Source organism: Octopus bimaculoides, chromosome Z (genome assembly GCF_046866305.1).
Source record: "Octopus bimaculoides isolate indiv1 chromosome Z, ASM4686630v1, whole genome shotgun sequence".
Lineage (NCBI taxonomy): Eukaryota > Metazoa > Mollusca > Cephalopoda > Octopoda > Octopodidae > Octopus > Octopus bimaculoides.
The window spans coordinates 7,539,605-7,564,829 of record NC_142944.1 but is presented as its reverse complement, the minus strand read 5'-3'; the positions used below and the strand labels follow the sequence as shown (position 1 = coordinate 7,564,829).

At 38.3% G+C, this 25,225-nt stretch overlaps 2 protein-coding genes across 5 annotated transcripts in view; one reads left to right on the top strand and one right to left on the bottom strand.

The window, feature by feature from the left end:
• Positions 1–3,345, bottom strand: part of LOC106875867 (zinc finger CCHC domain-containing protein 7) — a 34,649-nt gene extending 31,304 nt beyond the window's left edge. For 2 of the 4 annotated variants that reach the window (XM_089365469.1, XM_089365473.1), the window contains exon 1: positions 8–173. The gene's annotated coding sequence lies outside the window, so the exon portion shown is untranslated. Of the gene's footprint in view, positions 1–7; positions 276–2,484 lie in introns of those variants that run through there. The other 2 variants (XM_089365470.1, XM_089365471.1) reach the window with 2 other exon arrangements.
• LOC106875868 (copper chaperone for superoxide dismutase) lies at positions 131–25,225 on the top strand. The gene is made up of 7 exons (XM_014924167.3): positions 131–238; positions 9,674–9,746; positions 12,074–12,211; positions 15,265–15,448; positions 16,633–16,675; positions 19,636–19,790; positions 24,594–25,225. Exons 1-7 carry the CDS (start codon positions 221–223, stop codon positions 24,736–24,738), a joined length of 756 nt encoding a protein of 251 aa, XP_014779653.1. The 5' UTR covers positions 131–220; the 3' UTR covers positions 24,739–25,225.

Here is a 25,225-nt window from a genome sequence, read left to right as displayed (position 1 = left end):
AACTTACAAAAGGTAGAATATACGAAAGAGCACGTGAAATATTAGCAAAAGGTATCATCCTCCCCCCCCCTAATAAATGAAAAAAAAAATCCACAAACTTAGAGTGATTTTTAAGTGAAATATTAAAGAATAAAAGTTGTGAAATCTAAATAAGTCAGCGTGGTTTACCGTGTAACTCTTTATTGGTCAGAGGTAGATAGAGTCATACGACGTTGGCAGCATGGACTTCCCCAGCACGGTGCGTGTTTTTTTTTTTTTTTTATATAATGCTTTCATCATCCGTTTTTATGCTACTTTGTTGTACTGCTGATCAATTGCTTTTTCTTTTAATTTCTTTTCTTTTTGCTTTTTCTTTTAATTTCTTTTCTTTTTGCTTTTTCATATGGTTCGATACATACATACGTTTCTTTAAAATTGAAAACCTAACTCCCCCCCCCCCCCGAGTTTAAAATAATAATAATATTATTATTATTCTATGATAGGCTTAAAGGGAGTGAAATTTGTAGAGGAGAGGTTAGTAAATACATTGACGCTAGTAACTTAACTGGTATTTATTTTGACGACCCCGAAAGGATGAAAGGTAAAGTCGACCTCGGCGACATTTGAACTCTGAATGTAAAGCGGAATGATGATAATAATAATAATTATGATGATTTCAAATTTTGGTACAAGGCCAGCAATTTCGGGGAAGCGGGTAAGATCGACTTCAGTGTTCAGCTGGTACTCTATTTCTCGACCCCGAAAGAATGAAAGGCAAAGTCAACCTCAGCGGTATTTGAACCCAGAACGTAAAGACGGACGAATAATAATAATGATTTCTATTATAGGCACAAGGCCTGAAATTTGATGGGAGGGGACTAGTCGATCACATACCTCCCCCCTCAGTGTTTCACTGGTACTTAATTTATCGACCCCGAAAGGATGAAAGGCAAAGTCGACCTCGGCGGAATTTGAACTCAGAACGTAGCGGCTGGCGAAATAATAATCCGAATCAAGTACAAGCCACATCTACCAAATGAAACATGAAATTTTTGAAATAATTGTATCTGTGTGCTCTTGCACACCAATTTTTTTTTTTTTACATTAAATTCCTATGTAATCGTAATTTACACCATCTGTAAGGTATTTTGCAGATAGTTTCATTAAAAAAAATACCCATTCTTCTAAAAGTTATGAAGAAATAAAGTTAGGTGGGGGACACACTTATAGTAAGTTGCCTTGTGATTTACGTAGGCAAATTTTAAAATTTATTTTATTATTGTTAAAATTGGATAGAGTAAAAAAAAATTCAGAAATTAGTAAATCTAAAAAGTTCTTCTCATTTAGTAGCTTACTTCAACTTCATTCACTTCGGAAACTATTCGTGTTTCTTTTAGGATTTTGAAAAATCAAGTAAAACTTTATCCACCTTAATGATTGAAGTAGACTAGGGTAATAAAACAACGCAATTAACTTATTCTTTTTAAGTAGTTTTGAAAAAGTAACAGTTTTCCCCTTATTTGTGGAATTTTATTTCCGTTTTATTATCAGTCGTTTATGTACAAATTCTTAAAACTAATAATAAGGTTTTGTTTCGTGAAGTGTCGTTACTGGATATCGACTTTGGCAAGATAAACAAAATTTTGGAAGTTCTAACTTGGATAACTCAGTATATTTTCTTCCTTGATTTCTAGAAAGAAAACTCATAAATTCTGTCGTAGTGATATGCGCACACTATCACTTTCTAAGCGCATAATTAGTACAGATATGGTCACTCTCACTTTATTTTTCACTCCCTTTAGCAGAGAAAATTGAATTACACTCAAGAATCTATATTTTCTTCAAAATTGAATGCCACCACGTTATGGGAACGATTTTTCGTCGTAGTTTTCTCGCACCAAGATTGCAATCCTAATTCTTACAGGTTTTCTCACATTTTGAAACTAAGCTTTAGTTTCTTCAATTTTGACTTCCCCCCCCCCCCAACACTTAACCCTAAAACCCTAACCCTAATTTAGAAATGTCGACTTTTGCCAATTTTTTTTTGCAGATTCAGATTCCCTGTAGCCGAAAAGGAGGTGGGGGTTGTGTCGAAAAAAATTTTTTTTAAAAGGGTGGTTTTTGTGGAGCAGAGAAGGGCGGAAGTCTTGCCTTCCCTTTGCATCTAGGATACCGTTAGTTCTTTGTATGCTCCTTCTGGGTTTCTGCAGAAATCATACTTCAAAGATTCGGCGGAGTTTCTTCGGTCAGGTCTTGCTTACTTTTAGACTAAAAGCAAGCAGGCTAGGCTTGCTTTTAGTCAACGAACTAATAAATAACTACCCAAACCAAACATCAACTGAATTGATTTCCCAATCTAAAAGGTGGGGAGGCATCAAATGTCTTGAGCTTCTCTTTCGACTAAGCGGTGGAGTGAACTTTTCACCAGATATTTGAAATGCAGTGTTTTATAAAAAGATGGGTATAAATCTGTAAACTACTTTCACAAATAAACACTAAACTCACCGCAATAATCTTAAACACGAACTTCTTGGGTAGTGTATGGTTGGTTATCTTCTTGCTCTTTTCTTTGTAGTTCTTTCCTGTCAGTATTTAAATTATTTTCCTCCCTGTTTATATTTAAATATAAATTGTCAGTTGTTTCTTTTTTTTTTTTACTTTTAATATTATTTTCAGGCAGATACATAATTGTCAAGAAGCCTCGTTATCAAGTTACTACCCTTTATACTTTGAGTTCAAATCCCGCCTGGTTTTCCTTTTATTCGACCGTGATCGATAAAATAAAGTATCAGTGAAATATCAAGTTATTTAATCATCTATAATCTCCCTCAAGATCTATGGTCGATGCTAAGAAGCAGTTTATTTTATTTTACTCGAACTTAAGCTTATTCATGCAACAACTTTTAGACTTGTAATGTTGCTTGTAAATATGCATCATTCATTACTTTGGTGCTACTGCTGTTGTTGTTGTTGGCACTCCGTTGCTTACGACGTCGAGGGTTCCAGTTGATCCGATCAACGGAACAGCCTGCTCGTGAAATTAACGTGCAAGTGGCTGAGCACTCCACAGACACGTGTACTCTTAACGTAGTTCTCGGGGAGATTCAGCGTGACACAGAGTGAGACAAGGCTGACCCTTTGAAATACAGATACAACAGAAATAGGAAGAAAGTTGTGGTGAAAGAGTACAGCAGGGTTCGCCACCATCCCCTGCTGGAGCCTCGTGAAACTTTTAGGTGTTTTCGCTCAATAAACACTCACAACGTCCGGTCTGGGAATCAAAACCGCGAGTCTGCTGCCCTAACCACTGGGCCATTGCGCCTCCACTTTGGTGCTACTACCTGCCAGAAATCAAGGGGAAAAGTCATTTCTTGAAGTCTTTAGCTGATAAGTTTGCATTCCAGTTGCATGGTCTCGGGTTCAGTCTCACAGTGTAGCATCTTCTACTGTAAACGACAGACTTGATTTTTTTTCTGTTTGGCTTCACTTTTCGAAATTTTAAAATTAAGTGAAATTTTTTCAAATTTGGAATATTGATGTAATTTTTCACGTTGAATCTGATGTTGTTATTCACTTCTTCTAGAAAAATTTTAGAAAAGAGTTACAGAGGTTTAAAGTCTGATGATTTTTGTCTAATAAGAAAACAGGATTTGGAAGCTAGCATTTTGTGCATAATGATACCATTACAACAACAAAACATTTGACGATTGAAGTTATAACTTATGTCATATAATGGTAAAAATTACCCCCCCCCCCAAAAAAAAAACGTTAAATTACAAAAATGCAGGTACTTCTTGGGGTCAAACTAAAGCGTTTGACCCGGTGACAAAAAATTTTAAAAAATAGTCTAATAGGTGTAAAACAACTTGCTGGGAACGAATATGAAGAAAAAAATGCGCGCTCGCGAACGGGGGTGGGGAGAGGGCTCGGAACATTCACATCGTCACACAGAGTCCATGGCCTCTAAACTATAGTGTTTGACCTATAGTTTAGAGGCCATGGACTCTGTGTGACGATGTGAATGTTCCGAGTCCTCTCCCCACCCCACCGTTCGCGAGCGCGCATTTTTTTTTTTTTATATATTCGTTCAGAGCAAGTCGTTTTACATCTATTACACTATTATTCTTTTGTTTCTTGGCTCCTGTGAGGCGTCTCGGAACATTCACGATGTGAATGTTCCGAGCCCTCTCCCCACCCCCGTTCGCGAGCGCGCATTTTTTCCTTCATATTCGTTCCCAGCAAATTGTTTTACACCTATTACACTAATTTTTATTTATTTTTGACACCCGGTCAAACGCTTTAGTTTGACCCTCAATAAAACAAACAAAAAAAAAAAACAGGAAAAATTAATAAACATGAAAACAGAAAAAATTAAACATCTTACTGAATCTGATAACATTTTTATAACAAATCCTACCATTCCTATTGAGAAGGCCAAAAGTCAACAATGTGTTGAAGTATCGAATCAAAAGGGTCTCAACTCTTTTAATCCAATCTCTTGTCACCACATAAACTGAATTTTTGAGGTGGGTAGATAACCAAAAAGCAATCTGAACGTTAAACAACGAAAAAAAAAAAAAACTGGTTCAGTTCATGTAACAATTGAACTGCTGGAAAAGACATGCAAAATGAATTTCATTTTAATCATTAGCATACAAAAAACTACACCAAATTTGAAATCAATTGGAACAACTCTAACCCTAATTCCTTCAAACAAAATTGAAAGAATTGAAAAGTGAAAGTCAAACAGAAAAGATCCAATAGGTTTCTTTCAGTTTCCATCAGCCATTCCACTCACAAGGTTTTAAAACTATATACAAGACACTTGCCCAAGATACCACGCAGTGGGATTGAACCCAGAACCATGTTTTTGGGAAGGGAGCATCTTAACATACTGCTGCCATGCCCGTGCCTCTCTCTCACTCTCTCTCTCTCTCTCTCTCTCTCTCTCTCTCTATATATATATATATATATATATATATATATATATATATATATATATCATCATCATCATCATCGTTTAACGTCCGCTTTCCATGCTAGCATGGGTTGGACGATTTGACTGAGGACTGGTGAAACCGGATGGCAACACCAGGCTCCAATCTAATTTGGCAGAGTTTCTACAGCTGGATGCCCTTCCTAACGCCAACCACTCAGAGAGTGTAGTGGGTGCTTTTACGTGTCACCCGCACGAAAACGGCCACGCTCGAAATGGTGTCTTTTATGTGCCACCCGCACAAGCCAGTCCAGGGGCACTGGCAACAATATATATATATATATATATATATATATATATGCCATGATAGATCGTTGACCAAACACCATTCAATTTTTTTCTCTCCTTGTTTTCTCCGTATTCTTTCTGTTGAAGAGCGTAGCTCGAAACGTTAAAGACTTTCCATATTCCCGAGCGTCAAACTAATACATCCTTTTGTTGTTTACACCACCTGTCCTCGTCTGTTGTTCTTTTTTTCGTATATTCTCCCCTATATATATTTGTGTGTGTGTGTATTTTTGTGTTTGTTCCCTACCACCATTTGACAACTGATATTTGTTTATATTCCCTTAACCTAGTAGTTCAGCAAAAGAGCCCAATAAAATAAATACCAGGCTTAAAAACAAGTACTTCAGTTGATTTGTTCAACTACACCCTTCAGCACGGTGCCCCAGCATGACCGCAGTCTCATGACTGAAGCTGATAAAAGATTTGCTTGGCAATTTTACTTTTATTTTGTAATTCACTCTTATCTCTCTCTATTCTTATAAAAAGCAAAGTTTGTTTGTTTGTACATTGACTGCTGAAAACATTAAATAAAATTGATAATATTTCAGGATTTTCATCTTATTTCAATTAATTTGACCATTCCACAGATAACTGTGCACTTATTTTCTGGAAACGGAATGGTGGGGGGGGGGGCGAGTTGGTGGTGCATTGACTCCTATTTCTACTAATCCACATACTGTCTATTTCACTAATGCTTTTTACAGAGTGAAAAAATACTCTGCCTATCACTAATTCCACCTCCAACTTCCTCTAACTTTATACATTCCATTTATTCCTTTGAAGTTGCTACCAGATCTCTGCTTTCTCTCTGTCTATATGTCCCCCTCTATGTCTCTCCCTCTCTCTCACTACCTCTCCTCTTTTTTTCTCTAGAGAAAAAATATGTGAGACAGATAGAAAGAGGATTAGGGAGAAAAAACAAATGAGACAGAAGGGAGAAGAGATGGTAGTAAGTTGTGGTTGTGTTGGTTGTAGTGGAGGCAATATAGATTATGACGAAAGAGAGGAAGAGTTGGAGACATACCGCTTAGAGGACAAGTGCTATAAAAGCTAAGGGACAGGTCTGGAAAGACTAGGAAAACGGTGGAAGCAGAGAATTTTATCACATAGCCAAAAGGGTAGCAGGGCATCTGATTAAAATTTCCAGTAGTGTAGGATACAGCTTAGTCACCTGTATATAATCAAGTTATTTAGGAAAGTACCATGCCCAATGACTGGTGTAGCAGTATTATAGTTAGCTGCTACAAGGGTAAAGATGATGCCTTATATAGAAACAATTACAGAGGTATCAAACTGTTAGACCAAGTCATGAAAGTTACTGAGAGGGTTATAGCTCAATTGATTAGAAATAGAATTAAACTAGATGAAATGCAATTTGGTTTTGTACTTGGGAAGAATACCACAGATGCCATCTTCCTAGTGAGATAACTGCAAGCAAAGTACTTGGCCAAAAGTAAGCCATTGTACTTAGCTTTCATCGACCTGGAGAAAGCTTTCAACATTTCAACAGAGTCCCCCGCTCTGTTATATGGTGGTCTCTAAGGAAGTTAGGAGTAGGGGAGTGGCTTGTTAGAGCTATGCAAGCTATGTACAGTGGTACTGTCAGTCCAGTGAGAGTTGGCCATGAATACAGTGATGAATTTAGTGTACAAGTAGGGGTTCACCAGGGCTCAGTTCTCAGCCCACTCTTATTCATTATAGTCCTCCAGGTCATAACAGAGGAATTCAAAACTGGGTGCCCATGGGAACTGCTATATGCTTGCTCTTATTGCAGAATCTTTGGCAGAATTGGAGAAGAAATTCCAGATATGGAAACAAAACCTGGAATCAAAGGGCCTTAAAGTTAACCAAGCAAAGGCCAAAGTTGTTGTTAGTAAGAAAGAAGATAAAACTCTCGTTCTGTCAGGTAAATGGCCCTGTTCAATATGTAGGAAAAGAGTTGGAAGAAATTACATTCGCTTCACCCAGTGTAAATTATGGACACATAAGAGGTGCAATGGAATCATAGGTAGATTAACAGATAAAGTAGTCTTTGTAAGTGGTAGATGTGCAGTAACAATAAGCATTAAGAGCCCACAGGACTTAGATTCTCTCAAATATCCAGGAGGCTCTCTTGAGGTTGTAGATAGTTTCTGTTACCTAGGTGACCAAATTAGCATTGGTGGAGGATGCTCAGAAAGTATTGGTTCTAGAATAAGAATAGGGTGGAGGAAATTCAGAGAGCTATATTGTGGTAGGAGGTTTCAGGTATACCTAAAAAAAAAGTGTGTCCCCTTCTGACTGCATTTCTTCATAACTTTCAGAAAAATAGAATTTTCTTTAATGAAATTTATTACAAATACCTTTCAAAGATGTAGATTCTGATTATATTGGAATTTGATGTGGCAACAAAAGGACTCTCTCTCAGAGTGAAAGGAAGACTGTATGATGCTTGTGTGTGAACGGCTATACTCCATGGTAGTGAGACATGGGCTCTGAATGCAGAAGATGTGTAGACTAAAGAGAAATGAAGGAAGTATGCTCTGTTGTATGTGCAACATCAGTGCACATGTATGGCAAAGTGCAAATCTATTGAGAGAAAAGTTGGGCATAAGAAGAATCAAATGTAGCATGCAAGAGAGAAGACTACATTGGTTTGGACATATGATGCATATGAATGAGGACAGGTGCATAAAGAAGTGCTGATCACTGAAAGTGGATGGTACCCACAGAAGAGAGAGACCCAGGAAGACGTAGGATGAAGTGGCAAAGACCGATCTCAGGATGTTGAGCCTTATGGAGGAAATGACAATAGATCGAGCTGTCTGGCAGTATGAGGTTCTTGAGAAGATCTGCCCACATCAGTGAAATTGAGTTCTCGAAGCGCTGTGCATCTCACCCACACATAGCAAGAAAACTTCTCACACACCCAACCACAACAAACCAAACTACATCTCTTCTCTTCCTCACATTTCCTCCTTCATGCACTATGTTTACCTCCCACTCCCCATTCATGTCCTCTTGGCCCTGTCTCACTGTATCATTACTATCTGCTAGCCCCCAACCTGTATGTTCCACCCACACTTAACAAGAAAACTTCTCACACACCCTACCACAACAAACCAAACTACATCTTTTCTTTTCCTCACATTTCCATTTCAGGCATTATGCCTACCTCTCACTCCCCAATCCTGTCCTCACTGCTATCCAGTAGACTGCCCTCCCCTACTCTATATACACTCAGGTATTCACCACTCACTTCCTCTCCCCACTCTCTAATCACACTTCTTTCACAGTATCCTGCCATTTATATTACGACCAACCTCAAGGGTTATTCCCTGGCACCTGCCACCATCTATATCTCTCTCTCTGCCTTTACTCAACCATCCCATTTATATTCTGATCCCTGTCCATTGTGAGTATGCCTGGCACTTTGCCACCATCTCTATCCTGCTGTCTCCCACTCTCTCTCTATCTCTCTCTCTCTCTCCTTCTGTTGCACTTTCCTCAGGATGAGTAACCATGTATCTCCTTCACACCAGCACACCTGTTTCTGTCTTCATTCCTGATCTTTCCCTCTCTCTCTCTCTCTCTCTCTCTCTCTCTCTCCACCCCCTCTGGCCAGGTAACCATGTATCTCCTTCACACCAGCACACCTGTTTCTGTCTTCATTCCTGATCTTTCCCTCTCTCTCTCTCTCTCCACCCCTCCGGCAAGGTAACCATGTACCTCCTCCACAGTAAGACACCTATTTCTGTCTCTGTCTCACTATAACCTTTCATCATCTTTTATTCCCCATTATCCTCTCTGCCCACATTATATTCACCAATCATTTTTCTGTACCATCAGCCATTGCTCTCTCTCTCTCTCTCTCTCTCTCTCCCTACCCCTCTCCCTCTCTCCCTCTCTCCCTCACCCCCTCTCCCTAACCCTCTCCCTCTCTCCCTACCCCTCTCCACTCCCCCCTCTCCTATGCTCCATTCTTAACCCCTCTCTTGTCTGCTATCATTCTCAGTGCCCTCTCATATCTACCTGCAAGCCCTGCTTACTATAGCCCCCCCCCCCCATATGTACCTCTATATCCCCCTCCCTGCTGCTCCTACACTTTGCACATCATTCTGCTACTTTCTACTCTATTCCCCTTCTTGAACTATTCCTATTTCCATCATCTTACCCTTCTCCATTCCATTATTTTCCCATTGACCACATCCCCACCCTCGTTCATCATTTGCTACTTTCATTTCCACCCCAAATTCTAACCATTTCTTGCTCTCCCTGCACACTCTTAGGAAACTTCAGAAGTGCAAAATTTTTTTCCATTATTTAACTTGGAATGAGATATTGATGGGTATTTTTGTTCTTATTTTGTTTAATAAAAATTTTTGTAAAGTAAAATTTTCATTCTAACTTTTTTTTAAATTTTGTTTTCAGACCGAGTATGCAGTTCAGATGTCTTGTAACAGTTGTGTAAACGCTGTTAAAAAGACTTTGGAAGGAGTTGATGGTAATATCTTAAATTTACTCAACCCTTTAGCATATCAGGCCAAAATATTCTCCCTGTTTTATGTTTAAACTGACCAGATTCAGCCTCTCACACCTACTCTACAATGTCATTCTAAAAATGAACAGTTATATCATTAAAGTTGCAAAGTTACAAGATAATGCATGATTAATTCAAAACAATGTAAATAAACAAACAGACTTGACTATATAGGCGTAGGAGTGGCTGTGTGGTAAGAAGCTTGCTTCCCAACCACATGGTTCTAGGTTCAGTCCCTCTGTGTGGCACCTTGGTTAAGTGCCTTCTACTATAGCCTCAGGCTGACTAAAACCTTGTGTGTGGATTTGGTAGATGGAAACTGGAAGAGGCCTGTTGTATATAAATATATTGGTGAAATGAAGTTCTTGAGAAGACCCACCCATGTCAGCGAAACTGAGTTCTGGAAGTGCTTTGTGTCCCATCCACACTTAACAAGAAAACTTCTCCCACACGCCACCACAACAAACCAAACTACATCTCTACATTTCTTTTCTTCCTCACATTTCCACTTCATGCAATATGCTTATTTCCCACTTCCCAATCCTGTCCTCTTGGGCCTCTGCCACTGTATCATTGCTGTCTGCTAGCCCCCAACCTGTGTGTTCCACCCACATGCCCTGACTCACTATATCATTGCTATTTCCTAGCCCCCCCCCCCCTGACCTGTGTGTTCCATCTACATGTAACAAGAAAACTTTTCACTCACCCTACCCCAACAGACCAATCTACATCTCCACATCTCTTCTCCTGCACTTCCCTCAGGTTGGGTAACTATGTAGTTCCTTTGCAGTGGCGCACCTGTTTCTGTCTTCATTCCTGATCTCTCTCTCTCCTTCTCTCTCTCTCTCCTTCTCTCTCTCTCTCCTTCTCTCTCTCTCTCCTTCTCTCTCTCTCTCTCCCCTTCTCTCTCTCTCCTTCTCTCTCTCTCCTTCTCTCTCTCTCCTTCTCTCTCTCTCCTTCTCTCTCTCTCCTTCTCTCTCCCTCTCTCCGGGTAACCGTGTACTTCCTCTACAGCAAAACATTTGTTTCTATCTCACTGTAACCTTTCATCATCCAACACAAGATCACCTCTTCCAATGCCCCTTCCACTCTTGAAAGTTTTTTTTTTGTTTTTTGTCTTGTAAGTATTTGGTGACCCTATCAGTGCAGGTGCCACTTCAAAACACCCAGCACACACTGTAAAGTGGTTGGTGTTCAGAAGGACATCCAGCTGTAAAAACTTGCCAAAACTGACCTCGCCTGCGCTTGTGACACATGAAAAGCACTCAGTCCATTCTGCTGGGCGATTGGTGTTAAGAATGGCATCCAGCTGTAAAAATCCTGCCAAAACAGGCACAAAAGTCTGGTGCAGGCTTCTGCCTGACTGGCTCTTGCGAAACCATCCCACCCATGCTAGCATGGAACACGGACGTTAAACGATAATGATGATGATAACATATATATTTGTGTGTGTCTGTGTTTGTCCCCTGCCCAATCACTTGACAACCGATGCTGGTGTGTTTATGTCCCTGTAACTTAGTGGTTTGGCAAAAAAAGAATAATAGAATAAGTACTAGGCTTACAAAGAATACGTCTTGAGGTCAATTTCTTCGACTAACACCCCTTAAGGTGTTGCTCCAGCATGGCTGCAATCAAATGACTGAAACAAGTAAAAGAATTACCTTTGATAGAGTAATCTGAATGCTAAAGAGTTAAGACCTCCTGTCAAGGTTTTCATAATTCCACTGTAGTTTAGGATCATATTGAAGAATTCCAATATGGCAAAATAAAATTAGACTGTTGTTGTTTAGTCCCAGTTTCGCTCTGATTGAGCAGACCAATGTATTACCAAAGGTTCTTCAGTTTTGACTATCTCATCTTACTTTTAAACTACAATGTTCCATGATCCACATTTCTCCAAGATGGTAAGGTGGAATTTGAGGTTTGATTCAGTTAAATTTTTTACTAGCTTAACCCTTTAGCATTTAAACCGGCCACATCCAGTCTTCTAGTTTTATGTTCAAACCAGCCCTATTAGGCCACTCGCACCTACTCTACAATGTCTTTCTACAAATAAGCAATCACACAATCACATTATATTAATCTTGAAGTTACAAGACAATACATGTTTTATTCAAAACAATGTGAATAGAATAAGCATTTCATTTGACAGACTAATCTGAATGGTTAAGTAACATTCCAGCATCTCCCATGTTAGGAAGTTGAGTCCTAATATACTTAGAAATTGAACTAATTTCTTCCGTTGTTCCATGTATTTATTCTTCATTTTAATTTTCATTGATTTTCCTAAGGCATCAGCTCTTTTGATGTAAACCTGGAGGAACAGCGTGTTGTGGTTAAATCTGTTTTACTAAGTTCTCAAATTAAAGAACTGCTTGAAAAATCTGGAAGAAAAGTAGCATTACAGGGCTATGGAACAGAATTTACTGGTAAATATATCTATTTTCTGGCTTTTCTTTCACTTTTCTGAACTAGTTCTTATTTCTTTAAGTACCTCTTAATCAGTCTTCAATTAAATTTTTTTTGTTCATCAATAATAATTAGAAGCAATGTTTTTAACCATTTATTTTCAATTCTATCATATCTATCCAATTTTTTTTTTTACTACATATAATATTTAGTAAAGAATTTTAAAACATATCTTTAACACATTAACGTCACATATACCACCAGTGGCTCATTGAAAACTTCACACATCCACAATATGCACCACAAGTAGTACATTTTCATAATTTGAGAAAATATTTTCTGTATAGGCGTAGGAGTGGCTATGTGGTAAGTAGCTTGCTTACAAACCACATGGTTCCAGGTTCAGTCCCATTGCGTGGTACCTTGGGCAAGTGTCTTCTACTATAGCCTCAGGCTGACCAAAGCCTTGTGAGTGGATTTGGTAGACGGAAACTGAAAGAAGCCCGTCGAATATATGTATGTCTGTGTGTGTATATGTTTGTCCCCCCCCCCAACATCGCTTGACAACCGATGGTGGTGTGTTTATGTCCCCGTAACTTAGCGGTTCGGCAAAAGAGACCAATAGAATAAGTCCTGGGGTCGATTTGCTTGACTAAAGGCAGTGCTCCAACATGGCCACAGTCAAATGACTGAAACAAGTAAAAGAGTATCTTTGACCTGGTTTCAAGGATATTTAAATAATATGAGTGCTACATATTAAATTTTAATTATTAAATATTGTGATAATGCCAAAAAATTACATTTCCTTGTAATCAAACTATATGCAGTGTGACTAGAAATACGTGGCATCACCAATAAGTCCCAATAACAGACTGTAGAAGTTAACGTGTTAGAATCCTTTTGTGACCATATTTCTAATAAAATATACTGTCCTTGTGTTTCAGTTTTGAAAATAATCAGTATTTCAATAAAATAACCTTTGTGTATCAAACTGGTGTTCAGAACATATTTTAATACAGATGTTTTTACAAGAGATTTTGATGGAAAGTTTCAATTTAGACATAAACATATCAGTTAAAGAAGTGGGGTAGTCTGAAGGTGTGTTGGTGTGTTGTTTCCACCAATACTCCTACTTCTGTTTTTATGATACTAAATTGCCTGTTGGTTGACCCATTTCTACACAATTTCAAAATATTTCCTTTTTTTTTTTTCTATAAACATAATATGTTCTCAGTTAAACATATGACATTTATTTTATAAACAACATCCAAGTTTATGCTTAAAATGTTTTGTTTCTCTTCATTAATGTCAGCCAGTGTTAGCTTTAGTGAATCACACACACTTCACATCACACATCACACACACACTCTCATCACACACACACACACTCTCATCACACACACACACTCTCTCATCACACACACACACACTCTCATCACATACACACACACACACACACACACTCTCTTACACACACACACACACACTCTCTCTCTCACACACACACACACACACACACACTCTCTCTCACACATACACACACTCTCTCGCACACATTCTCATGCACACACACACACACTCATGCATACACATTCTCTCACATACACACACACACACTCGCACGCACACACACACACACACACACACTCTCTCTCTCACACATACACACACTCTCTCTCACACACTTGCACGCACACACACGCACACACACGCACATTCTCATGCACACAAAGCAGATGCATTAGAAAAACGAGCACCAAACAGTGTTATGGTTTGTTGCACCCAGTTCACACATTAAGTGGTTGGTAATGAGAAAAGCATCCAGGTAGTCAAACCATTCACCCCAAAATGAAGGAATTTAGATGGAAGTGCTGGAGGTTCTGTAAGCTACTGTGAAAGCTGTCCAATGAGGAGAGAAGTAACTCTCTAATAAAATTGATACAGAGAACAGGAGGCTTTTTAGTTTTGTTGTAGATTTCTCTAGTGGTGCTGGCAATGAAAAATATTGCCCACCTATAGCTGATGATTGGTAGGGCATCAAGCCCTTAAACCATATTCTTAAGAAACCTGGCATGCTAAATAACAATGGTTTGGTGGGGAGGGTTCTGTTACTATGAGTGCTAGATGACAAAGTGTTCAGTAGTAACATAATACAGTCACAGAAAAATAGGCATAAAATATCCATCATGATGATGATACAACAGTTTTACAGCATTATTTTCATGAAGTAGTTGATAAACACTTAGATGTGTTTTACCTTGCTTGGAGACCTGGCATTGTGGAATGGAGCTAATGATAGGAAAGACATCTGGGTAGAAAATGTCTATCTCAATAAATTCTGTCTTTACTCATGCAAGCATGAAGTGTGAATGTTAAAATGATGATAATGATAATCATGAAGTTCTTACCTTCTTTAATAATTCAATAAAATTTTAACATGTTGAGATGGATACTAATTCATGTAAATATCTAATCCAAACTATGTCTTGAATGGGATAATATAATAAAACAAGGCGGCGAGCTGGCAGAAATATTAGTACGCCAGGTGAAATGCTTAGCGGTATTTCGTCTGTCTTTATGTTCTGAGTTCAAATTGCACCGAGGTCGACTTTGCCTTTCATCCTTTCAGGGTCGATTAAATTAAGTACCAGTTGCATACTGGGGTCAATCTAATTGACTGGGTTCCTCCCCCAAAATTTTGGGCCTTGTGCCTAGAGTAGAAAAGAATATAATAAAACAAGAATAACAAACCAATATGTATAATTTGCTTTCATTTAAAATAACTGAGTTGGGTGGATGTATGTTTTTATATACCATTGATGCAGGTGTGGCTGTGTGGTTAAGAAGCTTGCATGGCACCTTGGGCAAGTGTCTTCTATTGTAGCTCTGGGCTGACAAAAACTGTGTGAGTGGATATGGACATTCAATGATGATGGCAAGATAATATTATTTATTTAGTGTTTATTCTACAAACTCATTATTTGTAATATAAAACTGCATTTGTCTTTCGTTGTTTTGAATGAGCTGGTTTCGCATTTACCAAATTTAAGAAGCTTCTTTGATATTAATGCAGGAAAAAATTTGGGTGCTGCTGTAGCTGCAATTGATATGGGTAAAAGTATGGTTCAAGGAGTTATTAGATTGGTACAGGCTTCACCAAAAACGTGTGTCATCGAAGGAACAATTGATGGCTTAAAACCTGGAGTGCATCGATTGAATATTCATGAATATGGTGATATCTCAAATGGTTGTAATAGGTGAGTGCTATTAGGATTAAAACATCCCATAAACTAATGATTCTGTTTTTTACAAATACTTTTAAATTAAAATATATTCTAGTGAATTAATAAGGTCAGCTAATAGATTTCAGAGCAATATTTTCAGATTTCTTAACCTTTTAGAAATGAAGCCTACTGGTGTTTTCTTTTTTTTTTTTTGCACAAAATATGGAGCCATTTTTATGAAATACAAAAAAGTGTTAGTTCATCAGACACAGGCTTGGCTGTGTGGTTGAGAAGCTTGCTTCCCAGCCAAGTGATCTCAGGTTCAGTCCTACTGCACAAACCTTGGGCAAGTATGTTCTATAGCCCAGGTCAGCCAAAGAGCTTTGTGAGTGGATTTGGTAGACAGAAAATGAAACAAGCCTATTGTATATGTACGTGTTTGTACAAGTAATTTTGGAGGTGTGTAACATAATGGTTGGGATATTCAGCTCATGGTTGTAATGTCATGAATTTGTCCAGTCAGCTAGCAAACACAACTTGTACCTGTAATTCAAAGGACCAGCCTCGTCATATTCTGTGTCATGCTGAATCTCCCTGAGAACTACATTAAGGGTACACGAGTCTGTGGAGTGCTCAGCTACTTGCAAGTTAATTTCATGTGCAGGCTGTTCTGTTGATTGGATCAACTGGAACATTTATTATTGACAAAGTGCCAGAGTTTGAGTAATTTCATGTTTCTCTGCATGTTTTTCACTCACTGGTTTATAAACAATGGCTTCACTAACAATGTCATTTGTTTATAGTCCACCTCAAAAGCATGTCCCAGCTTCTTGACATCTTTTGATGTGTTCCACAAATCTCTATAAACAAAACACACATTTTGTTGTCGTATGTTGTCTGTTCTTCATGTAAACATGTCCAAGCTGGTCATTCTTCATTAGATTTGAAAATGTATTGCTTCACTTGGAAACCAGTGGGAGTTGTTGACAGGAAACATATCCAGTCACATTCTGGGGTTTAATTTAAATGTATAAAGTTAGTCAAATTTAGTACAAAAGATTTTTGTTGAAGAATTTTTTTCTTGCTTTATATAACATTGTGATAGGATACACAAACAAAATGTTATTCAAAGTTAAAATCCTTATAGAGTATTAAAGGAATTGATGTATTTTTATAAATTCACATTTAAAAACACAAAATTATTTTTTTTATTTTAGTTGTGGAGATATTTATGGTCTAAAGCAAAAGTTTGATAAAGATGTAAGTTTTATTGAATAATTTTCTTTATTCTTTCATGAATGAAAAGTATTCTACACAATAAAAGTATGGTTGAATGTTGTGTACTTCTGTAAGTTTTAGTAGACAGCCTCATTTCCCAGAGGATGCAACCTTCCTGTTTCTGCCAACTCATAACCTATTACTTTCCATTCCAACATTTCGAGAATGATGGAGTCATTAACAACCACCATAAATATATCTTGCTGGAGCCTAGCAGCGGGAAGTTTAGGCAGTGTCATGTGACAACTTGCTGGGGCTGCCTACTGGACCCTAGCAGCGGGAAATTTAGACAGTGTCATGTGACAACTTGCTAGGGCAGCCTGCTGGAGCCTAGCAGCAGGTATAAAAAGGGGAATTTGACATGACAATCAGTCAGACGCTGACACTCATTGATGCTGCATCGAAGAGGCCAGGGAACAGAAGAAAGAAGACATGCACCCAACACCAGAGCTGAAGACACCTCCGAAAGGGGGGGCCCCGCCACGTCAAAACGGTAGAGGAGTAGGGGCTGAAACCAGACGTGGTTCCTCCTGATGATGTCTTCAGCTAACTGGATCCTATAAAGGAGCTGTTGTGGTAGCAGACCACGAAACATGGTTGAAATTCCTCCATTCCATCCTTTTGCATTTATTGTCGCTTTTACAGTTTCCATGCAATAAGATCCACTTAAAGCCCTTTTCTACAACCCACACTAGTTGTCTCTCAAAGTCAAGAACTTCAGTAGAAGCAATATTATTGCTCTTAACACGCATAAATCTGCCATGAAAGCTACTTGGAAAATTTCTTTTCTCATGAATTCTGTCTCTGATCTCTTGAACCTGAAGTTTCCTGTCAGACTAATCAGACTAATCCTTCTTAGTATCTACAGACTGTGTCTAACACACAACCTATCAGCCTTGGTCAGCCTTAAGATTACATCTTCTTCATGCTGTTCTTGCTGTATCAATCCATGCCTGCTGTTGTGGCCACACATACACACTCATACACATATGATATCACTTCCATAGATTGGCCGAGTCGTTAGAACATAAAACAAAATACATAGCAATATTTATTCTGGCACCTTAATGTGGAAAGCTGGCAGAATTGTTAGCATACCAAGCAAAATGCTTAGTGACATTTTATCTGTCTTTACATTCTGAGTTCAAATTCTGACAAGGTTGACTTTGGCTTTCATACTTGCGGGGTCAATAAAATAAGTACCAGTTGAGTACTGAGGTCCATGCAATTGATTTACCCCTTCCTCTGAAATTGCTGGCCTTGTGCCAGAATTTGAAACCAATATTTATTCTAGCACCTTGTGTTCTAGGTTCAAGTCTGGTTGAGCTCCACTTTAACCTTTCATTCTCCCAGGGTCAATAAAGTACTAGTTTAGGGTGGCAAACTCACAGAAGTATTTATGATAGACAGGTGGCTTTGTGGTACTTCTTTAAACTGTTTGTATTCTGAGTTCATATCATGTAGCTTTTGTGAGTGGTAGATTTTATTTTGTAATGGTTCATGACTTATTGGTTAAGGTACTTGGCTCATGGTTGCAAGGTTACGAGTTCAATTCTCAGCAGTATATTGTGTCCTTGAGCAAGACACTTTATTTCACCTTGCTCCAGTCCATTCAGCTGGCAAAAATGAGTAATCCTGTGATGGCAAAAGGCCAGCTGTGTCACATTCTGTGTCGTGCTGAATCTTCCTGTGAAAAACGTTAAGAGTACACATGTCTGTGGAGTGCTCAGCCATTTGCACATTAATTTCACAAGCAGGCTGTTCTGTTGATTGAATCATCTGGATCCCTCAACATCATAACCAACAGAGTGCCAGACTTAATCTACCACCCTGTTTAACACCACTACCACAGTAAGATTTATTGGTTGTCAACTAGAATGTCTGTGTGAGTGTGAATGCAACATAATAAAACACAATATAAGACAGGCCGTCATGTAAACAAAAGAGTGTGTATACAAATATATGTATGTGAATGCAAGAGATACAGAGCATAGAAAAGAGTCTGTAACACGGATAAGAAATACCAGTTCTCAGTTAAGGTACACAGTAGATTGAAAGTCTGTATATAAGAGGTTGAGGCGTTGAGGCAGAGCTAAGTCACTTGTCGTGCAGTTGAGGCTTCTATGCCGGGCCAGGCTACTTGATACAGATAGTTTCTCGCAGGTGTCGAATTCTGGCTGTTATTTCGTGGTAAAACAATTCACACAAACAGTAGTGTTGAGAGAAGCTGCGGTTGCTGTTGGTAGCTTGTGTACGTGTTGACGCTGGCGACGAAGCTTGTGGTAAACAGTTGAACGATGGCGTTGATGTCGTCGCTGGAAACTGGCTGGTTGGTGTTACGTGGTCAACGACCAGACCTAAAAAGGTCTGAAGCCGCGAGCAACTGGCGTGGGTTAAAGCAGGCAGGCTATTTATAGGTACAGGGAGGCTCCAGAAACATTAGAAAAACACTCTCTCACGTGACCTTATTAGATGGCCACGATTGGTCGGTATGCACCCTGGCGCGAAACAGAACTGGAGACAAATGCCGCGCAAATTAGAGTCAGTCAGGGTGATGGACAGCAGGGTCCAAGGCGGGAAAGAGATAGATGTTACCTGCTACGTTTGCATATGTAAATAAATAACCGAGAGAGGTGGTTTCACTACAATGTCATTCATTTCCAATATTCTGGCAGGAACATGTCTGGCCATGGGAAAATATTACCTTATTTGGAAACAGGTGAGGGTTGGCGACAGGAAGGGCATCCAGCCATACAAAATCTGTCTCAGTAAACTCTATCTGACCCATGCAAACATGGAATAGTAGACATAAATGGTGATGTCCAAAATTCTAGTGTTTTAAAATGTATTATCATTAAATGTGTTCATTATGCATTCATTAAATGTGTTAATTATGCATTCATTCACTCAGAATTAACACTGATATATTTTATTTGTTATAGGCTTCTGGCAATCTTGATGTTATAAAAGCTGGAGAGACTGGAAGGAGTGATTTCAGGATGGTCAAAGATAATCTTAGCATTTCAGACATTATTGGTCGTTCTATGGTAATTCATGAAGGAAAAGATATATCGTTTACAGACAATCTAAGCGATAGGTAAATACTTTATTTAGAACTTTAAAATATACATCTCCTGAAGTTTAATCATATTTAATGAATCAGATCTGTTGTATTCATGTACTTTGTCAGTGTACATACATCCTTCACATCTAAGGAAAGAGCATCGACCTGATTGCTCAACTTGCTAGAAAAATAGCCAAACCTCCCTCAGTTTTAAAATACAGGATACAAAGAATTATATGGGATAAAACATGCTGTCTGAAGGCCTCAAAGCCTAAACCAATCATATGATTTAGGGTTTGTTCCCACTGCAAGGCCCTGAAGGATGAAGTTTTTTGGTTATGATCATGGGCTGACCGAGACTTTCTGAATTAATTGGGTAGAAACTGTAAGAAGCTTGTCATTAAACAGATTCCAAAGAAGCAAGTGTTGATCCATGTCAGCAAAACTTTAATGTAGTAAAATCGATAAAAAGAGTACAATGAACTTGCCATGAAGAGTGGAAAAATCCAAAGTTTCAGATGAATTCCTTCTTCTGGGTGACAATTTGAAAGGAGAGAAATTAATGAGAGACATAGTAGAGTTTTCCATCCTCTACTGTTAATTGCATGTAGAATATTGGGTTTAAAAGAACCTTGGATACAAAAAAGTTGAAGGGCAGCCTTCAACTTTTTTTCCCATCTGAAAGTTTTTAACCCAATATCCTACATGTTGACTGACCTTCGTAGGATTTTCGAGCGAGATCGTTGCCAGTACCCCTGGATTGGCTCTTGTGCAGGTGGCACGTAAAATACACCATTTTGAGCGTGGCCATTGCCAGTACCGCCTGACTGGCCTTCGTGGGGTGACACGTAAAAGCACCCACTACACTCTCTGAGAGGTTGGCATTAGGAAGGGCATCCAGCTGTAGAAACTCTGCCAAATCAGATTGGAGCCTGGTGTTGCCATCCGGTTTCACCAGTCCTCAGTCAAATCGTCCAACCCATGCCAGTATGGAAAGCGGACGTTAAACGATGATGATGATGATGATGATGATGATCATAAAAAATAATTTACTTTATATTTCTCAAAGTTTCTAAAATCATATAATATGTGTTATGTGCACAGACAAATATTTATAATTTACACAGAATTTTATTGCGGTTCATTAGCTGCAGTACTCTTAGAATAGAGATCAGAAGTATTGGTTATGGTAAACCAAAAAGTAACTAATCTGGTTTTAATATATTGTTCTTTAACCGAAGGACATTAGCAAGTCTACAATCAAAAGCATTCTGGCTGTAACCATCCTACCTTTGCAGTCAAGCAGTGTGTTCAAGATTATATACATCTATAGGTGTCCTTTTTAGATTTCTCCAAACTTGTACTCTCTTTACTCTTTACTCTCTTTTACTTGTTTCGGTCATTTGACTGCGGCCATGCTGGAGCTCCGCCTTTAGTTGAGTAGATCGACCCCAGGACTTATTTTTTGTAAGCCTAGTACTTATTCTTTCAGTCTCTTTTGCTGAACCGCTAGATTACAGGAACATAAACACACCACCATCGGTTGTCAAGTGATGTTGGGGGGGACAAACAAAGACACACAAACACATATATATATATATATATATATATATATATACATATATACGATGGGCTTCTTTCAGTTTCCGTCTACTAAATCCACTCACAAGGCTTTGGTCAGTATGAGACTATAGTAGAAGACACTTGCCCAAGGTGCCACGCAGTGGGACTGAACCCGGAACCATGTGGTTTGTAAGCAAGCTACTTACCACACAGCCACTCCTATGCCTGTGTAATTTAAGACAAATTTGGTGGCTATTTCTAATAATTCAAAGGATCTAGAGTGAAGGTGAGGAACCTTTTTTACTACCAGGAATAAACTAAAAATGCATGTAGGGACAGGGTATATGTATGAGAAAAAGGATAAATTTGCAATTTTACAAATTCAACGGTGTATATTGTATATTAGTTTATGAATTTTTAGAGATGAATCAATAAGTTGTTTCAAATTTAACCCCTTAGCATATAAACTGTTCATGTCCAGTCTAGTTCAAACAAATCAAATCAAGCATCTCATTCGTACCTTTACAATGACATTCTAAAAATAAACAATTACATCTTTGAAATCTCAAAGCTATGAGATAATGCACGATTAATTCAAAATAATGTGAATAAATAAACATTAGATTTGATAGAAAAATCTGAATGTTAAAGGGTCAAAATGGTCATATCTAGCCAAAATATTCTACTTGTTTTATGGTAAAAACTGGCCAGATCTGACCCCTCACACCTACCTTACAATGTCATTCTAAAACTAAACAGTCACACCATTGAAATCTCAAAGCTATGAGACAATGCAGGATTAATTCAGGACACTGTGAATAAATGAACATTACATTTGACAGAATGATCTGAATGTTGTGGAGGATTAAGATACAGATGAGAAGTACCATAAAAGTGACAGAGCTTTCTTACAGTCTGCTTAACTTTCATCTTTTCCACGACTATACTTCTAAGAAGCAAACTACCTGTGTGTGCTTCCATTGAGTTTTGAAGTAATAAAGCTAATTTAGGAGTTCTTATAAACTATCTGTAACTTTACTTATTTTTATATATTATGTCAATGTTGACCAACTGAAATTCTACATCATTTGTGTTGTAATGAGATTTAATTTAAATATAAACACCTCTGTCCAGTTAGTATTGAAAGGATTAATATAGATACAGGAGTGGCTGTATCGTAAGTAGCTTGCTTACCAACCACATGGTTCTAGGTTCAGTCCCACTGTGTGATACCTTGGGCAAGTGTCTTCTACTATAGCTTCAGGCTGAACAAAGCCTTGTGAATGGATTTGGTAAAATGAAACTGAAAGAAGCCTGTCATTTGACTGGCCTTTGTGCCGGTGGCACGTAAAAGCACCCACTACACTCTCGGAGTGGTTGGCGTTAGGAAGGGCATCCAGCTGTAGAAACTCTGCCAAATCAGCACCAGTCCTCAGTCAAATCGTCCAACCCATGCTAGCATGGAAAGCGGACGTTAAACGATGATGATGATATATATATATATATGTGTGTGTGTCTGTTCGTCCCCCCAACATCACTTGGCAACCAATGTTGTTGTGTTTACGTCAGTATAACTTAGCGATTCAGCAAAAGAGACCAATAGAATAAGTACTAGGCTTACAAAGAATATGTCTTGGGGTCTATTTGCTTGACTAAAGGCGGTGCTCCAGCATGGCCACAGTCAAATGACTGAAACCAGTAATAAAATAGGTGCAGGCATGTGGTAAGTAGTTTGCTTGCCAACCACATTGTTCTGGTTTCAATCACACAGCATGGTGTCTTTGGCAAGTGTCCTCTATAGCCTTGGGCTAACCAAAGCCTTGGGCTAACCAAAGCCTTGTGAGTGGATTTGGTTGACAGAAACTAAAAGAAGACTGTGGCCATGCTGGGGCACCACCTAGAAGGGTTTTAGTTGAACAAATCAATCCCAGTATATCTTTTATCTTTTACTTGTTTCAGTCATTGGACTGTGGCCATGCTGGAGCACCACCTTGAAGGGTTTTAGTTGAACAAATCAATCCCAGTATATCTTTTATCTTTTACTTGTTTCAGTCATTGGACTGTGGCCGTGCTGGGGCACCACCTTGAAGGGTTTTAGTTGAACAAATCAATCCCAGTATATCTTTTATCTTTTACTTGTTTCAGTCATTGGACTGTGGCCATGCTGGGGCACCACCTTGAAGGGTTTTAGTTGAACAAATCAATCCCAGTATATCTTTTATCTTTTACTTGTTTCAGTCATTGGACTGTGGCCATGCTGGGGCACCACCTTGAAGGGTTTTAGTTGAACAAATCAATCCCAGTATATCTTTTATCTTTTACTTGTTTCAGTCATTGCACTGTGGCCATGCTGGAGCACCACCTTGAAGGGTTTTAGTTGAACAAATCAATCCCAGTATATCTTTTATCTTTTACTTGTTTCACTCATTGGACTGTGGCCATGCTGGGGCACCACCTTGAAGGGTTTTAGTTGAACAAATCAATCCCAGTATATCTTTTATCTTTTACTTGTTTCAGTCATTGGACTGTGGCCATGCTGGGGCACCACCTTGAAGGGTTTTAGTTGAACAAATCAATCCCAGTATATCTTTTATCTTTTACTTGTTTCAGACATTGGACTGTGGCCATGCTGGGGCACCACCTTGAAGGGTTTTAGTTGAACAAATCAATCCCAGTATATCTTTTATCTTTTACTTGTTTCACTCATTGCACTGTGGCCATGCTGGAGCACCACCTTGAAGGGTTTTAGTTGAACAAATCAATCCCAGTATATCTTTTATCTTTTACTTGTTTCACTCATTGCACTGTGGCCATGCTGGGGCACAGCTGTGAAAGGGTTTGGTCAGAGAAATTGACTCCAGTACTTATATCTTTCTTGTTTGTTTTTTTCTCACATCTGGTACTTTTTCTACCAGTTTCTTCTGTCAAACTGCTATTTTATGGGGATGTAAACAAACCAACACTGGTTGTCAAGCGGTGTGTGGGAGGACAATCACAAAGACACACACATGGGCTCCTTTCAGTTTCCATCTACCAAATTCACTCACAAGGTACTGGTTGGCAGTAGATGACACCTGCCCAAGGTGCTGTACAGTGGGATTGAACCTGAAACCATTTGGTTGCAAAGTGAGCTTCTCAATTTCACACCACTTCTTCATTAGTCATAGGAACAAGCACTTGATAGTTATATAACAACTGCTTTGGTGATTATTTTATAAGCTCCACAACTGAAATCTAAATAATTTTCTATGGAATTTAAATATTCTTTTTCAGAGTTGGTTGTGGCGTCATTGCTCGATCTGCTGGGCTATTTCAGAATGTCAAAAAGATTTGTGCTTGTGATGGAGTTAATATTTGGAATGAGAAAGTGCAACCAGGTAACACTGCTGAAAATGAATTGCCTAATGCTAAAATTTAGGAAAATATATTGCAACGGTTTTGGTTTTGGTTTTTTTTGTGATTTTGTTGAAATTAATTTTTCTACAGAACTATTCAAAATTCAATGTTAGTTGAATTTTGAAAAAATATATTATAGCTATTCATGAGTTTTTTTTTTTTTCTTTACTTATGAACCCAGTATTACAGAAATCCATTAATTAGCATTAATAAAATAATCAAAAAATTGCCATTAAAGACTGAATAATTTAATTTTAAACAAATCAGTTGATTATGTTTAAAAATGTTGATTTAAGCTAAACACTGGGTTTTCATTATCTTTTTTCCTTTGCCTTGATTTCTTGAAAAATTTTGTAATATTTGATGTATTTGAAATAGCTACTTCTTTTATTTTATTATTTTTTTTTCAAATTTTTGTCTTTGCTTTCATTGGAAAAAAATTTGATTTTTTTAACATTCCAGAAATTTCTTCTGACTTTTGAAATAAATATATTTTTTCAAAGATTAAA